At 46.5% G+C, this 27,991-nt stretch overlaps 1 protein-coding gene across 1 annotated transcript; it reads left to right on the top strand.

The window, feature by feature from the left end:
- Positions 1-25: 25 nt before the first annotated feature.
- Positions 26-27,991, top strand: LOC146073334 (uncharacterized). Its single transcript, XM_083180511.1, has 9 exons — positions 26-125; positions 274-369; positions 6,994-7,119; positions 9,249-9,344; positions 11,771-11,896; positions 14,606-14,701; positions 18,764-18,982; positions 22,277-22,372; positions 27,906-27,991. The coding sequence occupies exons 1-9, from the start codon at positions 26-28 to the stop codon at positions 27,989-27,991; spliced, it is 1,041 nt and encodes a 346-aa protein (XP_083036637.1).

Here is a 27,991-nt window from a genome sequence, read left to right as displayed (position 1 = left end):
GTAAGGAGACCGGGGTAGATAGAAGATGACAGACATACGCATTGCAGAATCCAAACCTTGTGAGAGTCTGGGAAACAGAACACCTCTAGGTTTTGGCAAATCATTAGTTGGATTTATGGCTGTTTGTAATTTTTATTGCATATTTGCCAAGTAGCAAATGATCAACTTGATGCACATTTATAGCCCAATCATACATTTAATTACTTATGCAAATGAAGCAATGACTCATATTTATTAGTTGCTGATCGAGATCTTTAATGTATCTGTGTATAGCTTACTGTCTAAATGGCGGCATTTATGATGATATAAAGTGTCAGTGCCCAGAGGACTTCACAGGATCTCGGTGTGAAATACCGAACAACAGGACAGGTGCGTATAAATCACTAACATCCGCTGGAATATTTATTTGTATTATTATTATTATTATTATTAATAACATTATTAGTTATGTATGAGTGTGGGAGATAACTGGAGAACTGGAGCACAGGAGGAAGCCTATGAAAGCACAGGGAACACACAAACTCCACACAGATAGTGCAGTGATCATAAAAGTAGGCATGGCTGAAGCAATGTAACTAACCACTGTGCCACCCGGCTGCCATTGCATGCCACAGATAGCTTTATTGTTCTTTTAATTGGAGGAATAGTGTATTTGGAGCTGGGAACAGATGCAGCACTGGGCCGGGAGCCATACTTACTTTCCTGTGCATATACTGGGGGAAATTTACATAGATGAATTCTTAGAAAACATTCGTATTTTCATAGGAAAATACAATTTTTTGGGGCGTATTCATGTATTGATGGGACATTCGTATTTGTACTTACAAATACGAATGAATACACCATCGATAGAATACGACAGGAATCCCCATTCAAAAGAATGGTGATTCCTGATTTACTAAGCGGCCGTATTGAAAATACTACCGCTAATTGGCGTAAAACGGCCGGGAATGGCGAGGCAAATACGGCAGGAAAATACACTTCATTTTCCTGTTGTATTTGCCAGAACCCTGCACGGATCAGTCAGATCCGTGCAGGCTTCAGTGTTAAAAAAATAGAAAAATTAATAAATAAATTTAAAAAAAACGGTGTGAGGTTCCCCGCACAGCCGTAATTAGCACCAGGCAGAAAGAGCAGGAGCCGGTAATAAAAAATCAGGAAACCCGGCAAATAGGATTCGCCGAACTAATAGAAGAGACGCTGATGGTTCATGTTCAGTGCCTCTCCTCCGAATGTTTCTATTGGCCGCCTAGCGGCTAATCAGGAGCAGAATTTCTAGGCTCCTGATTGGCTGCTAGGCGGCCAATAGAATCATTCGGAGGAGAGGTGCTGAACATGAAACATTAGCGTCTCTCCTCAGTCCGGGAGCGGGTACCGGCCGGGTGATATGCAACTTGGACTACAGTCTATCTAAACAAGATATCTCATAGGCTCATCGCTGGGGGCCTTTTGCCTCACGTGGTTGCCTACCATTCAACCAGATAGTCCTCTCCCAAGATCCTCAGCTCTCATTCTGCTGCTTGGGTACCATTGAAGGTAGGGATCCCTGCGTTCCTTCCACTGATCTCTGCATACTGTTGCCCTCACACTGCGATCTCTTTTTCCATAATTCCAGGGACCTTGGAGCCTGTCCAGTGTCCACAATTCCAGGACTGGCTTCTTTGTCCTGGACACTAGCCTGTGTCTTCCATCCTCACTCCTCAGTTCACACTGAACTACAGCATGTTCTTTGTCCTTTGTTCTAAAACTTTCTGTCCACCCCCTGTATGTCCAAGAAACACAACCAACTGGTTAGGGCCATACTCTTTCCCACTCATAGATAAGGCTGCATGGCTTTTGAAATAAAATGGTCTCTGTTAACCCCTGATGTGTCCGCAGCTCAGCTAAAGTCTGGGATGCCACACTTGCCTTCAGAGAGCCCCTGCAGAAAAATTTCCTATCCGGAGACTCCTGCACCAATCAATTCAATTTCAAAAACTGTTCCTTTGGTTCTAGCTTGATAAATACTCCCATCAGTTCCAGACTGACATTTGCTCCAATCTGCTCCAGCTTGTGTATATTCTCTTTGGTTCTAGTCCAAAATTATTCTTCATTTACAGTTTGATATCAGAACTCACAGTTTCAGGTGGACACCTGTATCCTAGCCCTAATCTTACTTCCTGTCCCTTGGGTAATTCCCTTAATTAGTTTCCTACTTCTTTGTCCCTTTGAGATACCCCAGCACTATTATGGAATGGCCCAGTCAGATGACTGATGCCTCCATGTCAGATGTGGGAATAAAGTCCACACTTCCCAGCGGGGGAATCCTGGTGAAAATTGCCAGTGTGTTAGACTGTGCCCTTGCTCTGGGTCTCCATTAACTGCCTGTTACTAGTCGAAGTTCTACAGTCCATGAGCATCAACTATAAATTCCAGCAAGTTTCTGACATTATTAACTGTATCCATTTTGGTTAAGATCCAAAGTCGGATCCACAAAAACCTCAGAGCAACAGTAAGTTGTTACAGAAGATACAATACCATGTTAGGTACTGGCGGTTACACTAGGGGGCACTCTTCTATTACATGTAACAGCAGTAGCAGGATCACAATTAGCACAGCCTGGAAATGTGTGGCACCCCAGGGGGTACCCCTTTTATTCCTGTACCCCCAGGTTGTTAACATTGCAGCCAATGCTGTCAGAACAGATCCTTTCCCCTGTCAGCAGGGCTGTGAGGGGTTAACAGAGTCAGCTAGTGTCCCAGCTCCCCTGCAGACAGGAAACTGGAAGGTCAGAGGTGATCCCTGCAGCAGTGTGAGAGGGAGCGTGGAGAGAGGAGAAAGCCCTGTGAACTCCCTGTGAAAAAGAGCAGTGTGCTGGATATGTGAAGAGCAGCCCAGAGAGTAATGGAAGAGGAGGACAGCTTGTAGCTTGAACCTGGCAGCAGGCAGAATAGTGACCCTGCAGAGGGAGAGAGGAGAACAGTGGAGAGGCACACATCGAGACCCATACCCCTGCACATGATACAGAGAGCTGGGAGCCGCATGGTGGTGCATGGTGCACCTGGAGACACAAGAGCTGCACAGCTGGTGGTTAACTGGCAGGAGCCAGCAACATATAAGGTACTGGAGTGCTCTATACCCCACCCAGCCTGTACCCATATTGCCCCATCACAGATCCCCCAAGTCACCCCAGCTACAGGGACATTGTGTTGTCCCATTGCTGTCCTGAAAGCCCTGCACCAGGCATCCAGTGAGACTCCTTGCTGATAGAGCTTTATAAAAGAGAGTGCCTGAAGCCTGTCTTTTTGCCTTTAAATACAAGCGGTTACCCTAGGTAACGGGAATCGGCTTGTCCCTCTGAATGAGGATCATTTTATTGATATCTCTAAAAGTAGTGTGCACACTAAGTTAGGGCCTAATTCGCTATTGAGGACTTGTTCTGCGTGGGACCTTTATTCACCCTCAGGGACTGTGTTGCACCCGGGACTACAGTTGAGCATGCATATGTGTCAGGTGTAACGCCATCTGGCGGACATATTGTGACATTGTGTTATATATGTGCTGTAGTGTTCTAGTGAGGTAATATTATTCTTGCACTTTGCGATTGCTATGATGTCATTTATTGCATAATTGTTCTATCTTTAATCTGGCCATTGAGTATTTACTACTTTAATTATTGTCTGTTTTGCATGTTGCAACCTTTCCATTGCTATTCATATATGTGTAAATGCACTGCAGCAACCGGTACAGGTATCTTCTTTCTAAATAAATATTTGTTGCTGCTAAGCGTATTAGTATTGTCTTCTGTGGGTCTCCTTGGGTTGTCCTATCCCCTGCTACAGGTCTTCCAGGAAGAAACGGCGAACATCGGAAGCAGGAGGGTCCAGCTCAAGGTACGCCATCTTGCACCACACCGTGTCAGTGAGCCTGTCACACTTGGCGTCATACCGAACAGGATCGGACATGGAAGTGCATAAAGGCAACCCCACCGCATATGACCAGTCCATCAGTGAAATGTCTGTCGCACTGGATGGAATCATCAAGATGATGACGGAGATGAGGAAAACCCTAGCTGACCAGAGAATAGAACAGGAGGAATATGAGCATAGAAGATGGCGACGTGAATGTGTCAGAAGGCGCAGACAGCAGTGGAATCCCCCATTGAGGTCAGAACGACTACCCTCTGACCGAGTCATCGCATGCCCACAGACTGCGAGAAGACACGTGAAAGGAGGTTCACCGGCAGTGCTTCAGAACACAGAAAGAACATCCGGTGTGAGACAGTCGAGGGATAGACCACGAACCAGACCAAGAAGAATTGCTGGTCGTGTCCTATGGTTTGATGTACCACGCGGGTATGGCTTTATTAAACGTGCAGATACCGGGCGTAGCTTGTATGTCCATTATACCGCCATCCAGCATGCTGACCCCCAAAACTGCTTCCGGAGCCTGAGCGACGGTGAGGCAGTCGAATTTGAACTGGTGAATGGGAGGAGAGGCATCAAGGCCGCCAAAGTGACTGGGCCGAATGGAACACCGGTGCTGCACTACAGACACGCCCCAGAGCAACATTGGCGCCACCCGCCTCATAGTGAGCCTCCACAGCACCATCAGCAAGGCTACCAGCAAAACAGGAATGAAGGGCAAGCGAGGGAAGCCAACGGCGAGAGTAGCAGTTTTAACGCCAACCCTCCTCGACCTGGACAGATGCCCCACTCACCGGAACCTGACATCATGAGGCAATGCGGACCGCCGAGAGAAAGTGAACAACCAGTCGTGCGGAGTGAGGCAGTCCATCAGAACTGGCAAGAAGCGACCAGGCCTCAACGTTCTCCAGAGCCAATGCGGGAGTATGTACCAAGAATGGATGATGCTGATTATCGGGCGGCGAACCTAGGGCCAAGAAATGCCAGAATTGTAGAACAGCAGAGAAGCCCTGAGATTGTGGTCCACATGGCTGCGACAGAGACCGTGGAGCTCTCAAAAGCAGAGCCAGCTATGCCACCACATGAATCTAAGGCAGAGGAAGAAATGCCATTGGGAGATGAGAAGGCCGAGACCTGTCCCACTGGATTGAAGCCTATAACAAATGGTGAATACACAACGATATCAGGAGAGGAATTCGCCATCAGGATTCAGCAGACGATACTGAGGTCTAAGAAGCGAGACCAAGAGGCAAGACGCAATTAGAACCGGTCGTACGCCGTGAGAGTGGGCACCATCCATTTACAGCAGTGAAGCACCTGGACCGCAGAGGGATGGGAGTCCTCTGGCGGAGGGATGGTTGACCCAGGGAGCCCACATTGGATAATCAGGTGACAGAGAGGTAGCGATGTATATTTGTTGAATGTGTGTATGTTCACCGTTTTCTGTTGTCATTCAAATATTTTGTCATGGACATTGAAAGACTGTACTCAGGATTTAATGCCCCTGGTTGGTTGCCTGGGGACAGGCAAGTTTCTAGCATGGAGGTATGTGGCACCCCAGGGGGTACCCCTTTTATTCCTGTACCCCCAGGTTGTTAACATTGCAGCCAATGCTGTCAGAACAGATCCTTTCCCCTGTCAGCAGGGCTGTGAGGGGTTAACAGAGTCAGCTAGTGTCCCAGCTCCCCTGCAGACAGGAAACTGGAAGGTCAGAGGTGATCCCTGCAGCAGTGTGAGAGGGAGCGTGGAGAGAGGAGAAAGCCCTGTGAACTCCCTGTGAAAAAGAGCAGTGTGCTGGATATGTGAAGAGCAGCCCAGAGAGTAATGGAAGAGGAGGACAGCTTGTAGCTTGAACCTGGCAGCAGGCAGAATAGTGACCCTGCAGAGGGAGAGAGGAGAACAGTGGAGAGGCACACATCGAGACCCATACCCCTGCACATGATACAGAGAGCTGGGAGCCGCATGGTGGTGCATGGTGCACCTGGAGACACAAGAGCTGCACAGCTGGTGGTTAACTGGCAGGAGCCAGCAACATATAAGGTACTGGAGTGCTCTATACCCCACCCAGCCTGTACCCATATTGCCCCATCACAGATCCCCCAAGTCACCCCAGCTACAGGGACATTGTGTTGTCCCATTGCTGTCCTGAAAGCCCTGCACCAGGCATCCAGTGAGACTCCTTGCTGATAGAGCTTTATAAAAGAGAGTGCCTGAAGCCTGTCTTTTTGCCTTTAAATACAAGCGGTTACCCTAGGTAACGGGAATCGGCTTGTCCCTCTGAATGAGGATCATTTTATTGATATCTCTAAAAGTAGTGTGCACACTAAGTTAGGGCCTAATTCGCTATTGAGGACTTGTTCTGCGTGGGACCTTTATTCACCCTCAGGGACTGTGTTGCACCCGGGACTACAGTTGAGCATGCATATGTGTCAGGTGTAACGCCATCTGGCGGACATATTGTGACATTGTGTTATATATGTGCTGTAGTGTTCTAGTGAGGTAATATTATTCTTGCACTTTGCGATTGCTATGATGTCATTTATTGCATAATTGTTCTATCTTTAATCTGGCCATTGAGTATTTACTACTTTAATTATTGTCTGTTTTGCATGTTGCAACCTTTCCATTGCTATTCATATATGTGTAAATGCACTGCAGCAACCGGTACAGGTATCTTCTTTCTAAATAAATATTTGTTGCTGCTAAGCGTATTAGTATTGTCTTCTGTGGGTCTCCTTGGGTTGTCCTATCCCCTGCTACAGGTCTTCCAGGAAGAAACGGCGAACATCGGAAGCAGGAGGGTCCAGCTCAAGGTACGCCATCTTGCACCACACCGTGTCAGTGAGCCTGTCACAAATGTTCTACCACTGCGTGTTCTATGTGGGATATTGTCTAGTTTTCCTTTTTTTTTTTTGCACACAAATACCCATATTGATCACTATAGCTTCTGAAAATACTTAAATTAGTAGTAATAGAAGAAAAGCCTGGGTAATAACATAGAAAGTTGTAAGTCCATATTTGTCTGATTTTACAAAGTGCAGCCATATTGTCGAGTGTCAATTAATTCAATCCTTATTTTCTTCAACAGCCCCAACTCCTACAAAATCTACAAGCAAGTCAACTTCATCTAGCAAGACTCCTGGGCCTACCATTGGAACCACTGTATCTGGCATGACTCCTGAGCCTACCATTGGAACCACGATATATAGCACAGGTAACCAATGTCCACAGAAATAATCCAATGCTGCGTCTTTGGACCAAGCAGCAGATAAGCGATGTATAGTTACACAAGGCGACCTCCTGTTGCATTTGCACATTATCACACAAGGAGAAGGTGTACACTGCGCTAACTTATTAAATTCTCACATTTAATAAATATTTAGGTGACAATAACATTCAATAATTAAAAACACAATTTAATAATAATAGGCAATAAAAACGAATTAATATATAATGACATTATATAATGACAACAATAAATTAAAAAATATATACGCTACTAGGTATACTGTAAATGCCTGAGAGGGAATTAGTAAAGTAGACCAGTCCATACGGTACTGTGTCGGTCTCTGTTGGGTGATGAGATCCGTTCCTCTGGTGCCTTTTATCAATGTCCTGCAATGGATCCAATATTGTGATGGGTCCAATGTAACCACGGGTTGCTTTGTTTAGTCAATCATTTTTTAGGTGGAACTTCACACATGGGATAGCACTCCCCAGCAGCTGTGTGAAGAGGATCCACTCAATTGGACTGCAAACCACCCCTACAGATCTAGGGGGGAGCAGTAACGAAGTTATTGCAATAAGTGTGGTAAAAAGACTGGTCCGGTCTCAAGGTGATGCTTGTGGCAAAAGGTGCTGGATTGTAGAACTCCCTCTCATCCACAAATGCGTTTCGCCCCTAAAAGTGGCTTTTTCAAGGTGACACCCTAAAAAAGGATTGACTAAATAAAGCAACCCGTGGTTACATTGGACCCATCACAATATTGGATACATTGCAGGACATTGGTAAAAGGCACCAGAGGAACGGATCTCATCACCCAACCAATACGGTACCATATGGACTGGTCTACTTTACTAATTCCCTCTCAGGCATTTATACCTAGTAGCATATATTTTTACATTTATTGTTGCCATTATATATTAATAAATTTGTATTGTCTATTATTATTAAATTGTGTTTTTAATTATTGAATGTTATTGGCACCTAAATATTTATTAAATGTGAGAATTTATTAAAGCGGTGTACACCTACTACTTGTTTTTTAGTTCATATACGGGTGTGACAACCCTTTTTAGTACACTGCGGCATGGCCAGACAACCCATTTTATTGCGCCTTACTTAACTTATCTCCAACTTGCACATTATCACACAGCTACTGCATACTAGGGCTCAGAGGCCATGAATTAGCATGGCCATGAATTAGAATGACCCTGAAACTACTACTGCAACATACTTGCAACTCTTCAATTTCACACCCATATCCAGAATCCTTAGTGGCAACATGACGCAGCATCTTAGATGAATGGAAACGGCCGGGACACGCTTAAGTGCGTTATCTGAAAGGCTCCTGATACTCTTTCCAACATGCATGTTCTTAACTTCAGATATCTTTGTTATTCAGTAACAATATCCTTTATGTAAAAAAACTAATTTCAATATGCCCAAAATTCAAATCCATAACCTGTTATAATCCAGCATGTACGACCTAAATGTATTTAATCCTAAATATAAACCAGAGATTTCTAACTATATGATCTACAGTATATGAAGCAACTTGTACTTTGTAAAAAATAATTGAGCAGATCTTTGTAGTGTGCAGCCACATCCAATCCCTTGCGGCCACCCACTACATAGATCTACTCAACTGCAAGGTACAAGATGCGCATAAAAAAGTTAGAATTTTCTAACATTTTGTGCAAGCGCAGATTGCTGATGAATAGCATGTCTGACTGCAGTGCAATAGGTGATGGGATTGAGTCCCAGATATGTCAGCATCTAATAAAGGATTGTGTGACTTAATAACAAAGAGCTCTCAGGTTAAGTCCGCGAATGTATAGGTATTAGTGAAGAGTAAGGAGACAGGGGTAGTGAGAAGATGACAGACATACGCATTGCAGAATCCAAACCTTGTGAGAGTCTGGGAAACAGAACATCTCTAGGTTTTGGCAGAACATTAGTTTGATTTATGGCTGTTTTTAATTTTTATTGCATATTTGCCAAGGATCAATCAATTTGATGCACATGTATTGATCAATAATACATTTAATTATTTATGCAAATGAAGCAATGACTCATATTTATTAGTTGCTGATCGAGATCTTTAATGTATCTGTGTATAGCTTACTGTCTAAATGGCGGCACTTATGATGGTATAAAGTGTCAGTGCCCAGAGGACTTCACAGGATCTCGGTGTGAAATACCTACCAACAGAACAGGTGCGTATAAATCACTAACATCCGCTGGAATATTTAATTGTATTATTATTATTATTATTATTAGTTATGTATGAGTGTGGGAGATAACTGGAGAAATGGAGCACAGGAGGAAGCCTATGAAAGCACAGGGAACACACAAACTCCACACAGATAGTGCAGTGATCATAAAAGTAGGCATGGCTGAAGCAATGTAACTAACCACTGTGCCACCCGGCTGCCATTGCATGCCACAGATAGCTTTATTGTTCTTTTAATTGGAGGAATAGTGTATTTGGAGCTGGGAACAGATGCAGCACTGGGCCGGGAGCCATACTTACATCCCTGTGCATATACTGGGGGAAATTTACATAGATGAATTCATAGAAAACATTCGTATTTTCATAGGAAAATACAATTTTTTGGGGCGTATTCGTGTATTGATGGGACATTCGTATTTGTATTTACAAATACGAATGAATACACCATCGATAGAATACGACAGGAATCCCCATTCAAAAGAATGGTGATTCCTGATTTACTAAGCGGCCGTATTGAAAATACTGCCGCTAAAACGGCCGGGAATGGCCAGGCAAATACGGCAGGAAAATACACTTCATTTTCCTGTTGTATTTGCCAGAAGCCTGCACGGATCGGTCAGATAGAAATAGAAAAATTAATAAATAAATTTTTAAAAAAACGGCGTGAGGACCCCCGCACAGCCGTAACCAGCACCAGGCAGAAAGAGCCGGAGACGGTAATAAAAAATCAGGAAACCCGGCAAATAGGATTCGCCTAACTAATAGAAGAGACGCTGATGGTTCTTGTTCAGAGCCTCTCCTCCGAATGTTTCTATTGGCCGCCTAGCGGCCAATCAGGAGCAGAATTTCTAGGCTCCTGATTGGCCGCTAGGTGGCCAATAGAATCATTCGGAGGAGAGGTGCTGAACATGAAACATTAGCGTCTCTCCTCAGTCCGGGAGCGGGTACCGGCCGGGTGATATGCAACTTGGACTACAGTCTATCTAAACAGGATATCTCATAGACTCATCGCTGGGGGCCTTTTGCCTCACGTGGTTGCCTACCATTCAACCAGATAGTCCTCTCCCAAGATCCTCACCTCTCATTCTGCTGCTTGGGTACCACTGAAGGTAGGGATCCCTGCGTTCCTTCCACTGATCTCTGCATACTGTTGCCCTCACACTGCGATCTCTTTTTCCATAATTCCAGGGACCTTGGAGCCTGTCCAGTGTCCACAATTCCAGGACTGGCTTCTTTGTCCTGGACACTAGCCTGTGTCTTCCATCCTCACTCCTCAGTTCACACTGAACTGCAGCATGTTCTTTGTCCTTTGTTCTAAAACTTTCTGTCCACCCCCTGTATGTCCAAGAAACACAACCAACTGGTTAGGGCCATACTCTTTCCCACTCATAGATAAGGCTGCATGGCTTTTGAAATAAAATGGTCTCTGTTAACCCCTGATGTGTCCGCAGCTCAGCTAAAGTCTGGGATGCCACACTTGCCTTCAGAGAGCCCCTGCAGAAAAATGTCCTATCCGGAGACTCCTTCGCCAATCAATTCAAGTTCAAAAACTGCTCTTTTGGTTCTAGCTTGATAAATACTCCCATCAGTTCCAGACTGACATTTGCTCCAATCAGCTCCAGCTTGTGTATATTCTCTTTGGTTCTAGTCCAAAATTATTCTTCATTTACAGTTTGATTTCAGAACTCACAGTTTCAGGTCTACACCTGTATCCTAGCCCTAATCTTACTTCCTGTCCCTTGGGTAATTCCCTTAATTAGTTTCCTACTTCTTTGTCCCTTCGAGATATCCCAGCACTATTATGGAATGGCCCAGTCAGATGACTGAGGCCTCCATGTCAGATGTGGGAATAAAGTCCACACTTCCCAGCGGGGGAACCCTGGTGAAAATTGCCAGTGTGTTAGACTGTGCCCTTGCTCTGGGTCTCCATTAACTACCTGTTACTAGTCGGAGTTCTACAGTCCATGAGCATCAACTATAAATTCCAGCAAGTTTCTGACATCATTAACTGGATCCATTTTGGTTAAGATCCAAAGTCGGATCCAAAAAAACCTCAGAGCAACAGTAAGTTGTTACAGAAGATACAATACCATGTTAGGTACTGGCTGTTACACTAGGGGGCACTCTTCTATTACATGTAACAGCAGTAGCAGGATCACAATTAGCATAGCCTGGAAATGTTCTAAAACTGCGTGTTCTATGTGGGATATTGTCTAGTTTTCATTTTTTTTTTTTGCACACAAATACCCATATTGATCACTATAGCTTCTGAAAATACTTAAATTAGTAGTAATAGAAGAAAAGCCTGGGTAATAACATAGAAAGTTCTAAGTCCATATTTGTCTGATTTTACAAAGTGCAGCCATATTGTCGAGTGTCAAGTAATTCAATCCTTATTTTCTTCAACAGCCCCAACTCCTACAAAATCTACAAGCAAGTCAACTTCATCTAACACGACTCCTGGGCCTACCATTGGAATCACTGTATCTGGCACGACTCCTGAGCCTACCATTGGAACCACGATATATAGCACAGGTAACCAATGTCCACAGAAATGATCCAATGCTGCGTCTTTGGACCAAGCAGCAGATAAGCGGTGTATAGTTACACAAGGCGACCTCCTGTTGTATTTGCACATTATCACACAAGGAGAAGGTGTACACTGCGCTAACTTATTAAATTCTCACATTTAATAAATATTTAGGTGACAATAACATTCAATAATTAAAAACACAATTTAATAATAATAGACAATAAAAACAAATTAATATATAATGACAACAATAAATTAAAAAATATATGCTACTAGGTATACTGTAAATGCCTGAGAGGGAATTAGTAAAGTAGACCAGTCCATACGGTACTGTATCGGTCTCTGTTGGGTGATGAGATCCGTTCCTCTGGTGCCTTTTATCAATGTCCTGCAATGGATCCAATATTGTGATGGGTCCAATGTAACCACGGGTTGCTTTGTTTAGCCAATCCTTTTTTAGGTGGAACTTCACACATGGGATAGCACTCCCCAGCAGCTGTGTGAAGAGGATCCACTCAATTGGACTGCAAACCACCCCTACAGATCTAGGGGGGAGCAGTGACGAAGTTATTGCAATAAGTGTGGTAAAAAGGTTGGTTCAGTCTCAAGGTAATGCTTGTGGCAAAAGGTGCTGGATTGTAGAACTCCCTCTCATCTACCAACGCGTTTCACCCATAAAGTGGCTTTTTCTAGGTGACACCCTAAAAAAGGATTGACTAAATAAAGCAACCCGTGGTTACATTGGACTCATCACAATATTGGATCCATTGCAGGACATTGATAAAATGCACCATAGGAACGGATCTCATCACCCAACCGATACGGTATCATATGGACTGGTCTACTTTACTAATTCCCTCTCAGGCATTTATACCTAGTAGCATATATTTTTACATTTATTGTTGCCATTATATATTAATTAATTTGTATTGTCTATTATTATTGAATTGTGTTTTTAATTATTGAATGTTATTGGCACCTAAATATTTATTAAATGTGAGAATTTATTAAAGCAGTGTACACCTACAGTACTCCTTGTTTTTTTAATTCATATACGGGTGTGACAACCCTTTTTAGTACACTGCGGCATGGACAGACAACCCATTTTATTGCGCCTTACTTAACTTATCTCCACCTTGCACATTATCACACAGCTGCTGCATACTAGGGCTCAGAGGCCATGAATTAGCATTTATCTATAAATCTGGCCCTGAAACTACTACAGCAACATACTTGCAACTCTTCAATTTCACACAAATATCCAGAATCCTTAGTGGCAACATAACGCAGCATCTTGGTTGGATGGAAACGGCTGGGACACGCTTAAGTGCGTTATCTGAAAGGCTCCTGATACTCTTTCCAACATGCATGTTCTTATCTTCAGATATCTTTGTTATTCAGTAACAATATCCTTTATGTAAAAAAACAAATTTCAATATGCCCACAATTCAAATCCATAACCTGTTATAATCCAGCATGTAGGACCTAAATGTATTTAATCCTAAATATAAACCAGAGATTTCTAACTATATGATCTACAGTATATGAAGGAACTTGTACTTTGTAAAAAATAATTGAGCAGATCTTTGTAGTGTGCAGCCATATCCAATCCCTTGCGGCCATCCACTACATAGATCTACTCAACTGCAAGGTACAAGATGCGCATAAAAAAGTTAGAATTTTCTAACATTTTGTGCAAGCGCAGATAGCTGATGAATAGCATGTCTGACTGCAGTGCAATAGGTGATGGGATTGAGTCCCAGGTATGTCAGCATCTAATAAAGGACTGTGTGATTTAATAATAAAGAGCTCTCAGGTTAAGTCCACAAATGTATAGGTATTAGCGAAGAGTAAGGAGACCGGGGTAGTGAGAAGATGCTGGGCATACGCATTGCAGATTCCAAACCTTGGCCCTTATTCTGGTTGGTGCGGTAATATCTGCATGCGTTCGGGCCGCCAATGTTTTGTGTCTGCGCATGTGCAGAGGCGTCTCTGCGCATGTGCGAGCGGGGCGTACGGCCAAATCCCGCATGAAATGTGAACACTCCGAACAGGGGGTGGAGAGAGGCGTGAAAGGCTATTTGGGTTCATTACCATATGCGTACGCCCCGCGTTTCATGGGCGTTCCCATGCAAACGCTGGGCGTACGTATGGTAATGCGGCCGTGACGCACGTATAGGGGGCGGACATATGACATTGCCGGATGTCAGCTGCCCGCCCAGATCCCTGCTTTTGCACGGAAAAATGTCCGTGTGGTCTGAGGTTGCGGGAGCTGGTGGACCACTCGGTCCTGCATTCGATGGTCTGCGACCATCGAATGATGGGGGAGGATCCCTGAGATGGAGGAGGCGTATTCCATGAAAAATACACGTGCGGTCCGTTCGGCCAGCTTCTTACCGCGTACGGACGGAGTTGGCGATCCGTACGGAAGGCAGGGTTTCGCACGCACGGTCCTGGCCGTATATTCGGATCCGGCCGCACCGATCAGAATAAGGCCCCTCGTGAGAGTCTGGGAAACAGAACATCTCTAGGTTTTGGCAAATCATTAGTTGGATTTATGGCTGTTTGTAATTTTTATTGCATATTTGCCAAGTATCAATCAATTTGATGCACATGTATTGATCAATCATACATTTAATTACTTATGCAAATGAAGCAATGACTCATATTTATTAGTTGCTGATCGAGATCTTTAATGTATCTGTGTATAGCTTACTGTCTAAATGGCGGCACTTATGATGATGTAAAGTGTCAGTGCCCAGAGGACTTCACAGGATCTCGGTGTGAAATACCGAACAACAGGACAGGTGCGTATAAATCACTAACATCCCCAGGAATATTTAATTGTATTATTATTATTATTATTATTATTATTATTATTATTATTAACATTATTAGTTATGTATGAGTGTGGGAGATAACTGGAGAACTGGAGCACAGGAGGAAGCCTATGAAAGCACAGGGAACACACAAACTCCACACAGATAGTGCAGTGATCATAAAAGTAGGCATGGCTGAAGCAATGTAACTAACCACTGTGCCACCCGGCTGCCATTACATGCTACAGATAGCTTTATTGTTCTTTTAATTGGAGGAATAGTGTATTTGGAGCTGGGAACAGATGCAGCACTGGGCCGGGAGCCATACTTACATTCCTGTGCATATACTGGGGGAAATTTACATAGATAAATTCATAAAAAACATTCGTATTTTCATAGGAAAATACAATTTTTTGGGGCGTATTCGTGTATTGATGGGACATTCGTATTTGTATTTACAAATACGAATGAATACACCATCGATGGAATACGACAGGAATCCCCATTCAAAAGAATGGTGATTTCTGATTTACTAAGCGGCCGTATTGAAAATACTGCCGTTAATTGGCGTAAAACGTCCGGGAATGGCCAGGCAAATACGTCAGGAAAATACACTTCATTTTCCTGTTGTATTTGCCAGAAGCCTGCACGGATCAATCAGATCCGTGCAGGCTTCAGTGTAAAAAAAATAGAAAAATTTATAAATACATTTTAAAAAAACGGCGTGAGGTCCCCCGCACAGCCGTAACCAGCACCAGGCAAAAAGAGCCGGAGCCGGTAATAAAAAATCAGGAAACCCGGCAAATAGGATTTGGCATTACCCTGCTGGCTGGTTGGGCCTGGAGCTGGTTCTTAAAATACAGGAGACCCCTAGTCATTTTTTCCCCTGTATTTTGGGAACCAGCCCTGGCCCTGGAGCCTGGGGATGGTTGTAAAAAATCGGGGAACCCCTATTTTCCGGGTTTCCTGATTTTTTATTACCAGCCCCGGCTCTTTCAGCCTGATGCTGGCTACGCCTGTGGGGGGGACCCCACGCTGTTTTTTAAATATATTTATTTATTTTTCTATTTTTTTAACACAATGCAGCCTGCACAGATCTGACTGATCCGCGCAGACTGCCTGTACGAATTCGTATTAGCGGCCGTATATACGGTCGCTAAAAAAAATGGATACGCCATCGGAGGATTGCAAAGCAGTCGTATCGGACTGCTTTGTAAATTATCTTCCGGAACATGAATTTGCATACGGCTGAAAGAGCCGTATGCAGTCGTATTCGTTCGTATTAAGAATACGAATACAAAATTTCGTATTCGTATTCTTAGTAAATTTCCCCCACTGTATGTTATTTCCGGGTCTCCTGGTAGACTGGAATCAGTCCTCCACTCTAATAGTAATGTAGGGAGACCAGGTGTGGATCATGAGGTCAAGATTAATTATGTCAACAGTGATTTAGGTTGACCCCAAAAGTTTGACATGTACAAGGTTGACATAGCAAAAGGTCAGCATGGAAAAGGTCGAAATATGAAAATGTTTTCACGTCATTGTCAACACCTGAGCACATGGACCCCCAGTGAGTGTACCGCGTCCCCTCGTTTGTTTTTGTAATATCCCATTTTTTTCTTAAACCCCCTCCTGTACCGTTTTTCATACTCACCTGGTCTCCCCCCCGTGTCCATCTTTAGAGGCATTCCCGGTCCCAAAGATGTATTGCACGGGTTAATCATTGATGTCATCCATGCACACGCGCATTGCATCTCAGGATGGACACGATGGACACAGGGGGTACGCCTGGGGACCATGTACGTATAGAGTATGTACATATAGGGAGAAAGAGGAGTAAAGGGAGAGGGTGCAGCAGTGAGGAGTATACTGCTGCAAGACTCCCACCAGTAGCTTTCACAAGCAGAGGCGTAGGGAGGGCGGAGCCCAAGCTCCGGGCGCCAAGACATCAAAGGGCGCCTGAGCCATGCAGCCTGCTCCCCCGCTCCCCCCCCCCCCCCCCCCACCCACTTCCTGCTCTGCCCGGCTGAACTCAGCTGTTACCCTTTCTGCCGCTATTAAGTCTCCTGCTGGACCGCTAGCCAATAGGCGGTTGCGGTAAAGCAGCCAATCAGAAGCAGCATTGATGACTGCTGGACCGCAGGCGCCTATTGGCTAGCGGTCCATCAGGAGACTTAATAGCGGCAGAAAGGGTAGCAGCTGAGTTCAGCCGGGCAGAGCAGGAGACTTAATTGAAAATAGCTGCAGACAGGGTGGGCAGCTCAGCCGGGTAGAACAGGGAGCGGGCGGGGAGGGGGGTACGTCCCCCTTGGCAATGAGCAAATTAAGTCCGGTACTTGTGTAGTTTCACGGCGCCGCCGCATGCCGCTCTAGCTCTGTCTGACTGTGCTCGTGCCGCTCTAGCTGTAAGCTACGTATTTCCAGCTACGTTATTAGCGTAGCGTAGCGCCGGGCAGCAGCAGCGCGCTGCCCAGGCGCTGACAGACTTGTAGTTCCACAGTGAAATAGGCAGCGCCTGGGCACCGCTGACAACGGGGGCATGTTAAAGTGGACACCCCGGCACACCGCTGACGTGCCGGGGCTTCTAAACTACACACCCCGGCACACCGCTATCAAAGGGGGTGTCCCCCATGTAGACGCTAAATTTAGACGCTAAAGTGTCTGAAACCAGACTATCTGCAAGCCGCTAAGAAGCCGGGAGTCTGGATTTAGACGCTAAAGCGTCTGAATCTAGACTCCCTGCTAGCCGCTAAGGTGGTGGGGCATCTAAATTTAGACGCTAAAGCGTCTGAATTTAGTTGAGTCTAGGGGTACATCTAAATTTAGACCCTAATGCATCTAAATTTAGTTGGGTCTAGGGGTACACTATTAAAACCTGTCCACAATGGCACTAGTCGATGCAACAGCTGTCGACCTTGTAAATTCCACTATCCATGCCATCCCGAAGCGTGGCGAGCTCAGCACAAAAGTTGGTGGCGTGCCTAATGTCAAGTGGGTGTGCCCCTGTTTTCGCAGCTGTGGGCTGCTTGACATGCCCCCAGCCCCTCTGTCTCTAGGAATAGCTTCTGTGCGCATGCAACTGCCAACTGCCCCCCCCCCTATCGCGGGACATTGTCGGCTTTGTGTGAGAAAATCGGGGCAGTTGGGAGGTATGGTCGAAACAGGGACATGAGATAAACTACATACGTCAATAATCTATACACCGCCAACGTTTGTGTTTTATATGTTGTAAAGTAACTATTAGTAGATTAATAGAACTGAAGACAAGCAACAGTTCCTATTACAGCCACAGAGACAGCGGTCACACCCTAGTAGTAGTAGTAGTAGTATGTTTATTTATAAGGCGCCGCAAAGTGTCCGCAGCGCCGTACATAGATTATTAGTCATTAAGGTGCGTATACAGTCCAGGCAGGCCCGGCGAAAGGGGTGTCAAGGTGGACAACCGTCCCGGGCCCTGACAATGTTAGGGCCCAAAGCCAGCGCCTCACTCAGCCATAGCTGCCCTGTCACCTGGCCCCCCTGCTGCTCAGCCACCTGGCCCCACACCTCTTAGACACTAGCTCTGCTGTTGCTTAGCCCCGAGACCCCCTGTGACTTAGACACTCAGCCCAGAACCCAACTGCTCAGACCCAAGCCACTTAGATGTCTGGTCGCCAGTGAAGTGACCCAAGATCCAAAGCTGGATCCACAAAAACCTCAGAGAGCGACAGTAAGATGTTACAGAAGATACATTACCATGTTAGGTACTAGCTGTAACACTAGGGGGCACTCTTCTAGTACATGTAACAGCAGTAGCAGGATTAAAAGTAGCACAGCCTGGAAATGTTCTACCATTGCTGCTGCTATGTGGGATATTGCCTATTTTACTTTTTTTTGCACACAAATAACCATATTGATCACTATAACTTCTGAAAATACTTAAATTAATAGTAATAGAAAAAAAGCCTGGGTAATAGCATACAAAGATGTAAGTCCATATTTTTCTGATTTTACAAAGAGCAGCCATATTGTTTAGTGTCAAATTAGTTCAAACCTAATTTTCTTCAACAGCCCCAACTACTACAAAATCTACAAGCAAGTCACCTTCATCAGTGACACCCAGCACTACAACTATGCCTGAAAGAACAGAGACCATATCTCACACAATTACTACACACGTAGAACCTACAGACACCAGTCCATCTGATACGACTCCTGAGCCTACCATTGGAACCACTGTATCTGGCACGACTCCTGAGCCTACCACTGGAACCACGATATCTAGCACAGGTATCCAATGTAAACAAGAAATGTTGCGTCGGTACTGCTTTCCTAGCACGGCGCCCGTCTCATTGATTGTATGCCTTAAGTTTAAGGTACTTAAGGCATACAATCAACGCGATGGACGCGATTTTTTAATCTCATGGATCTTATGCATTCATAAGATCCATGAGATCCATGAGATAAAAAATCGTGAGCCCCCAATAACCATTGTTAACTCCACCAGCACTATCAACGCCAACCCGAAGCGTGGTGAGCGCAGCGAGCCCGCGACCTTTTCATACCCCCACTATCCACGACGGCGTGGAGCTGATTTTAAATAGTGTGGCGAGCGCAGTGAGCCACCGAGCACGAAGCGTGGCAAGGGGACGCGGACTACTTTACATGTATTCCGCGTCCCCTCGCAGGGCTCGCTGCGCTCGCCACGCTTCGGGCTCGGTGGCTCGCTATATAAAATCAACTCCACGCCGACGTGGATAGTGGGGGTATGAAAAGGTCGGAGGACGTGTACCGCCGCCCCTCGCGGGCTCGCTGCGCAAGCCACGCTTCGGGTTGGCGTCAATAGTGGGGTGACGTTAACAATGGGGGGGCCATTTCACCCATGAGGGGGGGTTAGCAATTAAAATTGGGGTTTTGGGGGCTTTTTACATTGATTCCAATGTAAAGATTTCGTAGATCGCGTCGATTGCATCATCTCATGCATCTTATGCCGCACAAACACATAAGATGCATGAGATGCTTGAGATATCAGCCCCACACATACAATCTAGATCGTGGGCGCCGTGCTAGGAAAGAAGTACCGTTGCGTCTTTGGACCAAGCAGCAGATAAGCGGTGTATAGTTACACAAGGCGCCTTCTGTTGCATTTGCACATTATCACACAGCTGCTGTATACTAGGGCTCAGAGGCCATGAATTAGCATTTATCTATAAATCTGGCCCTGAAACTACTACAGCAATATACTTGTGACTCTTCAATATCACACCTATATCCAGAATCCATATTGGTAACATGACGCAGCATCCTGGTTGAATGGAAATGGCCGGGACACGCTTAAGTGCGTTATCTGAAAGGCTCCTGATACTCTTTCTAACATGCATGTACTTAACTTCAGATGTCTTTGTTATTCAGTAACAATATCCTTTATTAAAAAAACTAATTTCAATATACCCAGAATTCAAATCCATAACCTGTTATATTCCAGCATGTACGACCTAAAAATATTTGATCCTAAATATAAACCAGAGATTTCTAACTACTGTGTATTATCTATATGAAGCTACTTGTACTTTGTAAAAAATAATCGAGCAGATCTTTGTAGTGTACAGCCACTTCCAATCCCTTGCAGCCACCCACTACATAGATCTACTCAGCTGCAATGCTGATCAACTTTTCATGAAGTACAAGGTGAGCATCAAATACAGTAGTTAGAACTTTCTAACATTTTGTGCAAGGGCAGGTAGCTGATGAATAGCATGTCTGACTGCAGTGCAATAGGTGATTGGGTTGAGTCAGGGCCGGCGCTACCCACTCAGCAGCTCCTGCAAAGCAGGGAGGCGCCATGCAGAAAAGGCGCTGTCTCCCTCCCTGCTCTGCTAAAGCTGCCTCAGCCCTCACTGTCACTGCCTCCTGCACGCCGCCTTCAGCCTGTCTGACAGCAGGGGGCAGCAGTATGGAGAGGCTGAGCAGCTCCATCTTCCTCACGGACAGCGCCGCCTCCCCTTCCTTCCCTCTTCTCGGTGTGCTCTGCCAGTGCCGCTGCCAGTCCTCAACACTCAGCCCCCTCTATCTCCTCCCCTCTTCTTCCATCTCCTCCTGCTCTCCCCTTCTTTCCCCCTCAGTCACGAGAGGGGTGTAATGTGCTGCACATACTTTTTGTACTGCTTTCGGATTGCATCGCACACACATTGCATGCATGCCGTGTGATGCGATCTAGCCGATAACTATGCGATTCTCGCAGCGTGTATGGGCACCTTTAGTGCCTGCAACATTTTGTGGACACAGCACTGAGATGGTGTATGCATACATGTACATGCACCCGAGATCCTCCATAGGATCGCATGTTGCATACACTCCCACAATCGGGCTGCAGCTTGTTGCAATGGCAATGTGAAAGGGCACAAAATGTATGGTTTGCAGGAGGGCGCCGGACACCCTAGCACCGGCCCTGGGTTGAGTTCCAGGTATGTCAGCATCTAATAAAGGACTGTGTGACTGAATAACAATGAGCTCTCAGGTTAAGTCCACAAATGTTGTATAGGTATTAGTGAAGGGTAAGGAGACCGGGGTAGTTAGAAGATGATGGGCATACGCATTGCGGAATCCAAACCTTGTGAGAGTCTGGCAAACAGAACAATAGTTGGAGTTATTGCTGTTTGTAATTTTGGCAGCGTATTTGCAAAGTTGCAAATGATCAACTTGACGAATATTTATTGCCCAACCCAGGGCTGTTGCTAAGCCCCACAGCACCCCAGGTGGGGGGTTTCCCCGCCGCTCACCGGGGGGAGGTGATGCGGCACCCGCCGCCGCCGAGTCCGGGTGTGTGGGGGGTGGGAGGTGATGCGGCGCCCGTCGCCGAGACCGGGTGGGGGGGTGAAGCAGGCGCGGGCACCGCCACCGAGTCAGGGAGTTGGGGTGGCGGTAGGAGCTTGATGCGGCCACCACCGCCGCTGAGTTCAGGGAGGGGGTGGTGATGTGAGCATGATGCCGCCGAGTCAGGGAGTGGGGGCAGTGTTAGGAGCTTGTTGCGGCCGCCGCTGCTGAGTCCGGGGGGGGGGGGTGATGAGGACCTCGGTTGGGGGGGGGTGTGTGTGTTTGGCACCGGGCACCGATCACCTGGCTCCAATCGATGGGGAAGAGCTACTTCCAAATGCCGCCCTCCAGTGGCCGGCGCCCTAGGCAAATGCCTAAAGCTGCCTAGTCGTGGCGCCGGCCCTGGCGCATGGGGCGGTACGGAGGAGAGATCATTCGATGGTCACTGACCTTCTAATGATTTCTGCAGCCTTCGCTCTGAAAAGTTTTCAGATGCTCGCTATCTGCCGAATTGGGGGCGGGTGCTGATGTCATGTGACGTTTGCCACCCACCCTGAGCAGGCATCGTCACGCATGTGTTCTAAGGGGAAAGGCCAGCGTTCTTATGAGGATGCTGTCTGGGGTTTGCGCATGCGCTGACCCCGAACACGGGGCAAGGGGCCGTATGAAGTTTGGACGAAGTTATATCGGCCCTGTAATGAATTATGCAAATGAAGCAATGACTGATATTTATTAGTTGCTGATCTAGATCTTTAATGTATCTGTGTATAGATTACTGTCTGAATGGCGGCGCTTATGATGATATAAAGTGTATATGCCCAGAGGACTTCACAGGATCTCGGTGTGAAATATCTCACAACAGGACAGGTGCGTATAAATCACTAACATCCGCTGGAATATCTAATTGTATCCCCTTCACGACATTGCCTTTTAAGGTAATTTTTTTTTTTTTTTTCCTCCTTGTGTTCAAATAAGCGTAACTTTTTTAATTTTCCGGCTATATAGACACATGAGGGCTTTTTTTTTGCGGGACAAGTTGTACTTTCTAATGGTACCATTTACTATACCGTATAATATTCTGGGGAATCAGGAAATAATTCAATGTGGGGTAAAAAAAAAAAAAAACGCAATTCCACAATTTTGCGCTGGTTACGGTTTTTTTGGAGTTCATAGTTCGTTTAAAATGATGGGTTATCTTTATTCTATGGGTCGTTACGATTCCGGTGATACCAAACTTATATAGTTTTCGTTACATTTTACCACTAAAAAAAAAAATAGAAAATGTTACGGTTTTTCGAATTTGCGTCGCGTCGCCATGTTCTGCGGCTTATAACTTTTTTATTTTTCCACCTACGGACCTGGGTGAGGGCTCATTTTTTGCGGGCTGAAGTGTACTTTTTAATTAATACCATTATGGGATATGGGCGACTTTCTGATCTCTTTTAGCTATTTTTTTTTGGGTAGGCGATGCGACCAAAAAGCGTAGTTTTGGCGTTGGGGATTATTTTCCGTTTACGCCTTTAACCGTGCGGGATAACTAATGTTATATTTTAATAGATCGGACTTTTAGGAACGCGGCGATACCAAATATGTTTATTTTTTTTATTATTTATTTATTTTTATTTGGGAAATGGGGAAAGGGGGGTGATTTGAACTTTTAATATTTTATTATTTTTTTTTTATTTTTAAACTTTATTTTTTTTTTTTTTTTACTTTTACTACAAGGCCCCCTAGTGTACTTGACCACTAGGGGGCGCGATCGCCTGTACTAGGTTCAGCCATAGAGCTCTATGGCTGAACGTAGTGATTTTTTTCACTTCCTATTACATCCTGCCTGAGGCAGGATGTAATAGGTATGAATACACGGACAGCACAGGGGTCTACATTAGACCCCTGGCTACCATGGCAACCGATCGGCACCCTCCGATCGCGCTGCGGGGGGCCCCGATCGGCGCCGGAGGGGGGCGCCCCCCCTCCGATCAGCTATTTAAGCACTGCGGGCGCTTTGCCCGCGGTGCTTAAAGGGTTAAACGGCCGCGATCGGCGAACTCGCCGCTCGTGGCCGTGAGAGCAGGGACATGGCTGTAATATACAGCCATTACCTGCTCTCTATCAAGCCAGCTCACTCCGTGAGCTGGCTTGATTCACCCCCAACCGACATATGACGTATATATACGTCATATGTCGTGAAGGGGGTATTATTATTAGTTATGTATGAGTGTGGGAGATACTGGAGCACAGGAGGAAGCCTATGCAAGTACAGGGAACACACAAACTCCACACAGATATGGCAGTGATCATAAAAGTAGGCATGGCTGAAGCAATGTACACTAACCACTGTGCCACCAGGCTGCCATTACACGCCAGACATTGCTTTATTGTTCTGTTAATTGGAGGAATAGTGTATTTGGAGCTGGGCACAGATGCAGCACTGGGCCGGCAGTATTACTTACATTCCTGTACATATACGTTATTTCTGGGTCTCCTGGTAGACTGGAATCAGTCCTCCACTCTAATAGTAATGTGTGGAGCCCAGGTGCGGATCATGGGGTCAACATTAATTATGTCCACAGTGCTCCAGGTCGACCCCAAAAAGGTTGACAGGTACAAGGTCAACATATCAAAAGGTATCAATTTTTTTTGTGTCTCTGTCAACACCTGAGACATGTATTTGCACCGCGTCCCCTCATAGGTTTTTAACTATGCCAGGTTTCCCCCCCTGTACCATTTTTCATACTCACCTGGCGTCCATCTTCAGAGGCATTCCCGGTGCCAAAGTTCAATTGCTCAGTTGCGTTTGCTATGTTATGATGTTACCTGCACATTGCATCATTGGAACCGGGTATGCCCCTCCGGAGGGATGCGATGGACAGCTTGGGGTCACTGGGGGACTGCCGGGGGACTGCCAGATGACCAGATGAGTATAAAAAAAAATTCCCAAATACAAAATTTTACTCTTATCTAAAATGCTCCTGGTCCGGATCCCGTGGTGATCACATATATCACCTGCATGACTCCCTGGGTGGAGGAGAATCTTCTCTGCAATGCTAATACCGGTGCTGATCCCGACATAAGACAGCAGCAAACAAACCACACTGACTGGTTATTGGTTACAGTCCGTAGTTGTACTGTGACAGCCATGTGCTAGGTCATTGCAGACTGTATGCGGTCCGTGAGTGGAGGAGAATCTTCTCTGCAATACCAGTGACAAAATGTGTAATGGGCATTATGGAGTGTGGCATAATATGTAATGGGAATTACATTGTGTGATATAATATGTAATGGGCATTATGGCATGTGGCCTAATGTGCAATGGGCATTATGGTGTGTGGCATACTGTGTAATGGGCATTATGGCATGTGGCCTAATGTGTAATTGGCATTATGGTGTGTGGTATAATATGTAATGGGCATTACACTGTGTGAATTGGTACTCTTTACCTAGAAGGGCGCCCGTCGCGGGCATCGCGGGTACATTTATGTATGGCCGCGACGCGACCGACGCGATGCCCGCGATTTCCCATTGAAACCAATGTTAAACATGGAAATCGTGTCGGTCGCGTCGCGGCCGGCCATAAATGTACCCGCGATGCCCGCGACGCGATGCTCCCGATTTCCCATAGGAATCAATGTTAAAAGGCGCGATGGACCCGATTTTACTGTTAAATGGCTCAATCCACCCGATTTGGCCATAGGAATCAATGTTAAATGGGCCACAGAGCCCATTAACCCTTAAATGTCCCCCCAAATTTTTAACGCCACCCCACGATCCACGCCAACCCGAAGCGTGGCGAGCGCAGCGAGCCCGCGAGGGGCGGCGGTAAGCGTCCTCCGACCTTTTCATGCCCTACTATCCACTAGGGCGTGGTGTGAGAATATAATAGTGTGGCGAGCGCAGCGAGCCACCGAGCCCGAAGCGTGGCGAGCGCAGCGAGCCCCGCGAGGGGACGCGGATACCTTCACAGTTATGCGCGTCCCCTCGTGGGCTTCACAGGTGTCCGTGGCGAGGCGGACACCTGTGAAGCCCGCGAGGGGACGCGTCTACCTGTGAAGGTATCCGCGTCCCCTCGCCACGCTTCGGGCTCGGTGGCTCGCTGCGCTCGCCACACTATTATATTCTCACACCACGCCCTAGTGGATAGTAGGGCATGAAAAGGTCGGAGGACGCGTACCGCCGCCCCTCGCGGGCTCGCTGCGCTCGCCACGCTTCGGGTTGGCGTGGATCGTGGGGTGGCGTTAAAAATTTGGGGGGACATTTAAGGGTTAATTTGGCCTATTTGGCCCCAAATCGGGTCCATTGAGGCATTTAACAGTAAAATCGCGGTCAATCTGCCGTTTTAACATTGTTCCCTATGGGAAAATCGCGGTGATCGCGGTCATCGCGGGCATCGCGGCCATCCCGATTTACCCGCGATGCCCGCGATGACCGCGATGACCGCGATTTTTACCCCCGACGACCGCGATTTCAATCGCTGGCGCCCTTCTAGGTAAAGAGTACCTGTGAATTAATATGTAATGGGCATTATGGCATGTGGCCTAATGTGCAATGGGCATTATGGTGTGTGGCATACTGTGTAATGGGCATTACTGTGTGTGGTATAATGTCTAATGGGCATTACGGCATCTGGCATAATGTCTAATGGGCATTACGATTTGTGGTATAATGTGTAGTAGGCATTACGGTGTGTGGCATAATGTGTAGTAGCTATTGGTTCAGAAGTGATACTGTATGCCCTGGGGGCAGCCATTATATGGGACTTCTTGCCACCAATACACCCACCGTCCATCCCTGCTCCACACAACTTCTATTGCTTGAGGGGTTAGGGGGCCCAGTGGTCGAAGTGGGCCGGTATGCAACGGTATAGCATACCAGCACCTTTCTTCCACTGTCCCGGAAATTATTTTTTTTTTACACTATTTAGCCTTCAGAGGCAGCCCTTTGCAGCAGGAGGCGGGGGAGTGGCCATCCCGCCGCACTTAGAAGAGGCTCCTCTATAATACGCTTTATTTTGTTGGTCCCCTCTGACACTGGCGCCACTGGTCCTGGGCGAGGAGGTCCCAGATCTGGTGTGCCGAGGAGGAGGAGGGAAGGAGAGTGTGGCGCTGAACAGCCGGAGCGAGAATACCTCAGCGGCTCCCGCGGTGATTGATGGTGGGAACAGGCAGCGACAGAGGACGGCGCACCAGTGGGCAGATAGGGAGAGCCACGAATACAGCACTGCGCACCGGTCCCCTGCACGAGAGGCTGGCGGTGATTGACAGCGCGCAGCCGCCCGGGAAGAGGTAGGTGCTCACACACTGCCATTCGCCCTGCCACACCCTGCACCTCCCATTTGTGCTGTCAGCCTGCTGCACACCACTATGCCCCTGGCTCTTTCCGCCCGCCCGCCCCACTCACCTTCTCTGCTGGAGTCCCGCGCCTGCACTTTCCACCTTCTCGGAGTTTACCCATTAGCCGCTGCCCACCACTAGAGTGAAGTCCCCCATGCTGCACCCTGCAGCTGCTGCCCGCCACCAGTGAACCTTCCACCCTCCCTCACCGGGGTTTACCCTGAAACCGCTGCAGGGTGGGAGGCTGGGGGGTGCTGGTGACGAAGATGGAAAGGCTAAGTGATGGGGAGCAGGCTGTGAGGCACACAGGGATGATGAGTTGGGGACAGAGTCAAACTGTGAGGCACACAGAGATGGGGGAAGGGATATGAGGCACACAGTGATGGGGGAAGGGATATGATTGCCCACGCCCTTTTTAAATTGGCCACACCCCTTTTCAATTGAGCACGCCGCTTTTTCTGGAGCGCGCATGATTTATACCTTTATTTTTCCATACCCCCACTTTTAAGTTTCCACTTCGAGCACTGGGGGGGGGCCCTCAGAAATGTCAGTGTATGGGGCCCCAGGATTTCAGTTGCTGGCCCTGCCTACAGGTACTAAACACTCTGTCTGTCTGTCTATCTATCTATCTATCTATCCGATCCTGGTTGCCAATGCATTGGTGAAAGACCAGGCATTATACTGTATATCATAAGGGGTGTACACAAGCTTCGATTTGACAGGCTCCCATTTCCTCTATATCGAAAAGAAAAATAGACTGTGCAGGCAAAGAAATATCGAATTAGATCCAGTAAATCGAATGTCTGTACTGTACTTTGAATGTAAATCGAAAACGATATCGAAAACGATATCTAATGCTAATGTGCAGATCTAATGCCAAATTGAATGCAAAGATCTAATGCCTAATCTAATGGAAAATCGAATCAGACATCGAATCTAAAAAATTGTGTGTACACACCTATAGCGTTAGCATACTGATTACAGTGTTGCCTACAGAAGTGTGTGGAGCAGTGTCCAGCATAAGAGACATGGGAGACATCTGAAGTTATATTTGCAGGTTGTGTTGGTAGTTTCCATGGCTACAGATGCTGCCATGAATGGTCGGTTATTCACAACATCTCAGCTACCACAGGTGGCCAAAGGAATCAGGGGATGA

This window comes from Crinia signifera, chromosome 4 (genome assembly GCF_055691185.1).
Source record: "Crinia signifera chromosome 4, ASM5569118v1, whole genome shotgun sequence".
Classification (NCBI taxonomy): domain Eukaryota; kingdom Metazoa; phylum Chordata; class Amphibia; order Anura; family Myobatrachidae; genus Crinia; species Crinia signifera.
Note: the sequence above shows the minus strand (reverse complement) of the source record. Positions and strands in the feature narration are given on the sequence as shown.

Excerpts from the sequence above, each read along its gene's own strand:
- LOC146073334 (XM_083180511.1), top strand. The coding sequence starts at position 26 with ATGACAGACATACGCATTGCAGAATCCAAACCTTGTGAGAGTCTGGGA. Across the intron at positions 18,983-22,276 it reads AACCACGATATCTAGCACAG|ATTACTGTCTGAATGGCGGC; the intron begins GTATCCAATGTA and ends ATCTGTGTATAG. Across the intron at positions 22,373-27,905 it reads AATATCTCACAACAGGACAG|TTTCCATGGCTACAGATGCT; the intron begins GTGCGTATAAAT and ends TTGTGTTGGTAG.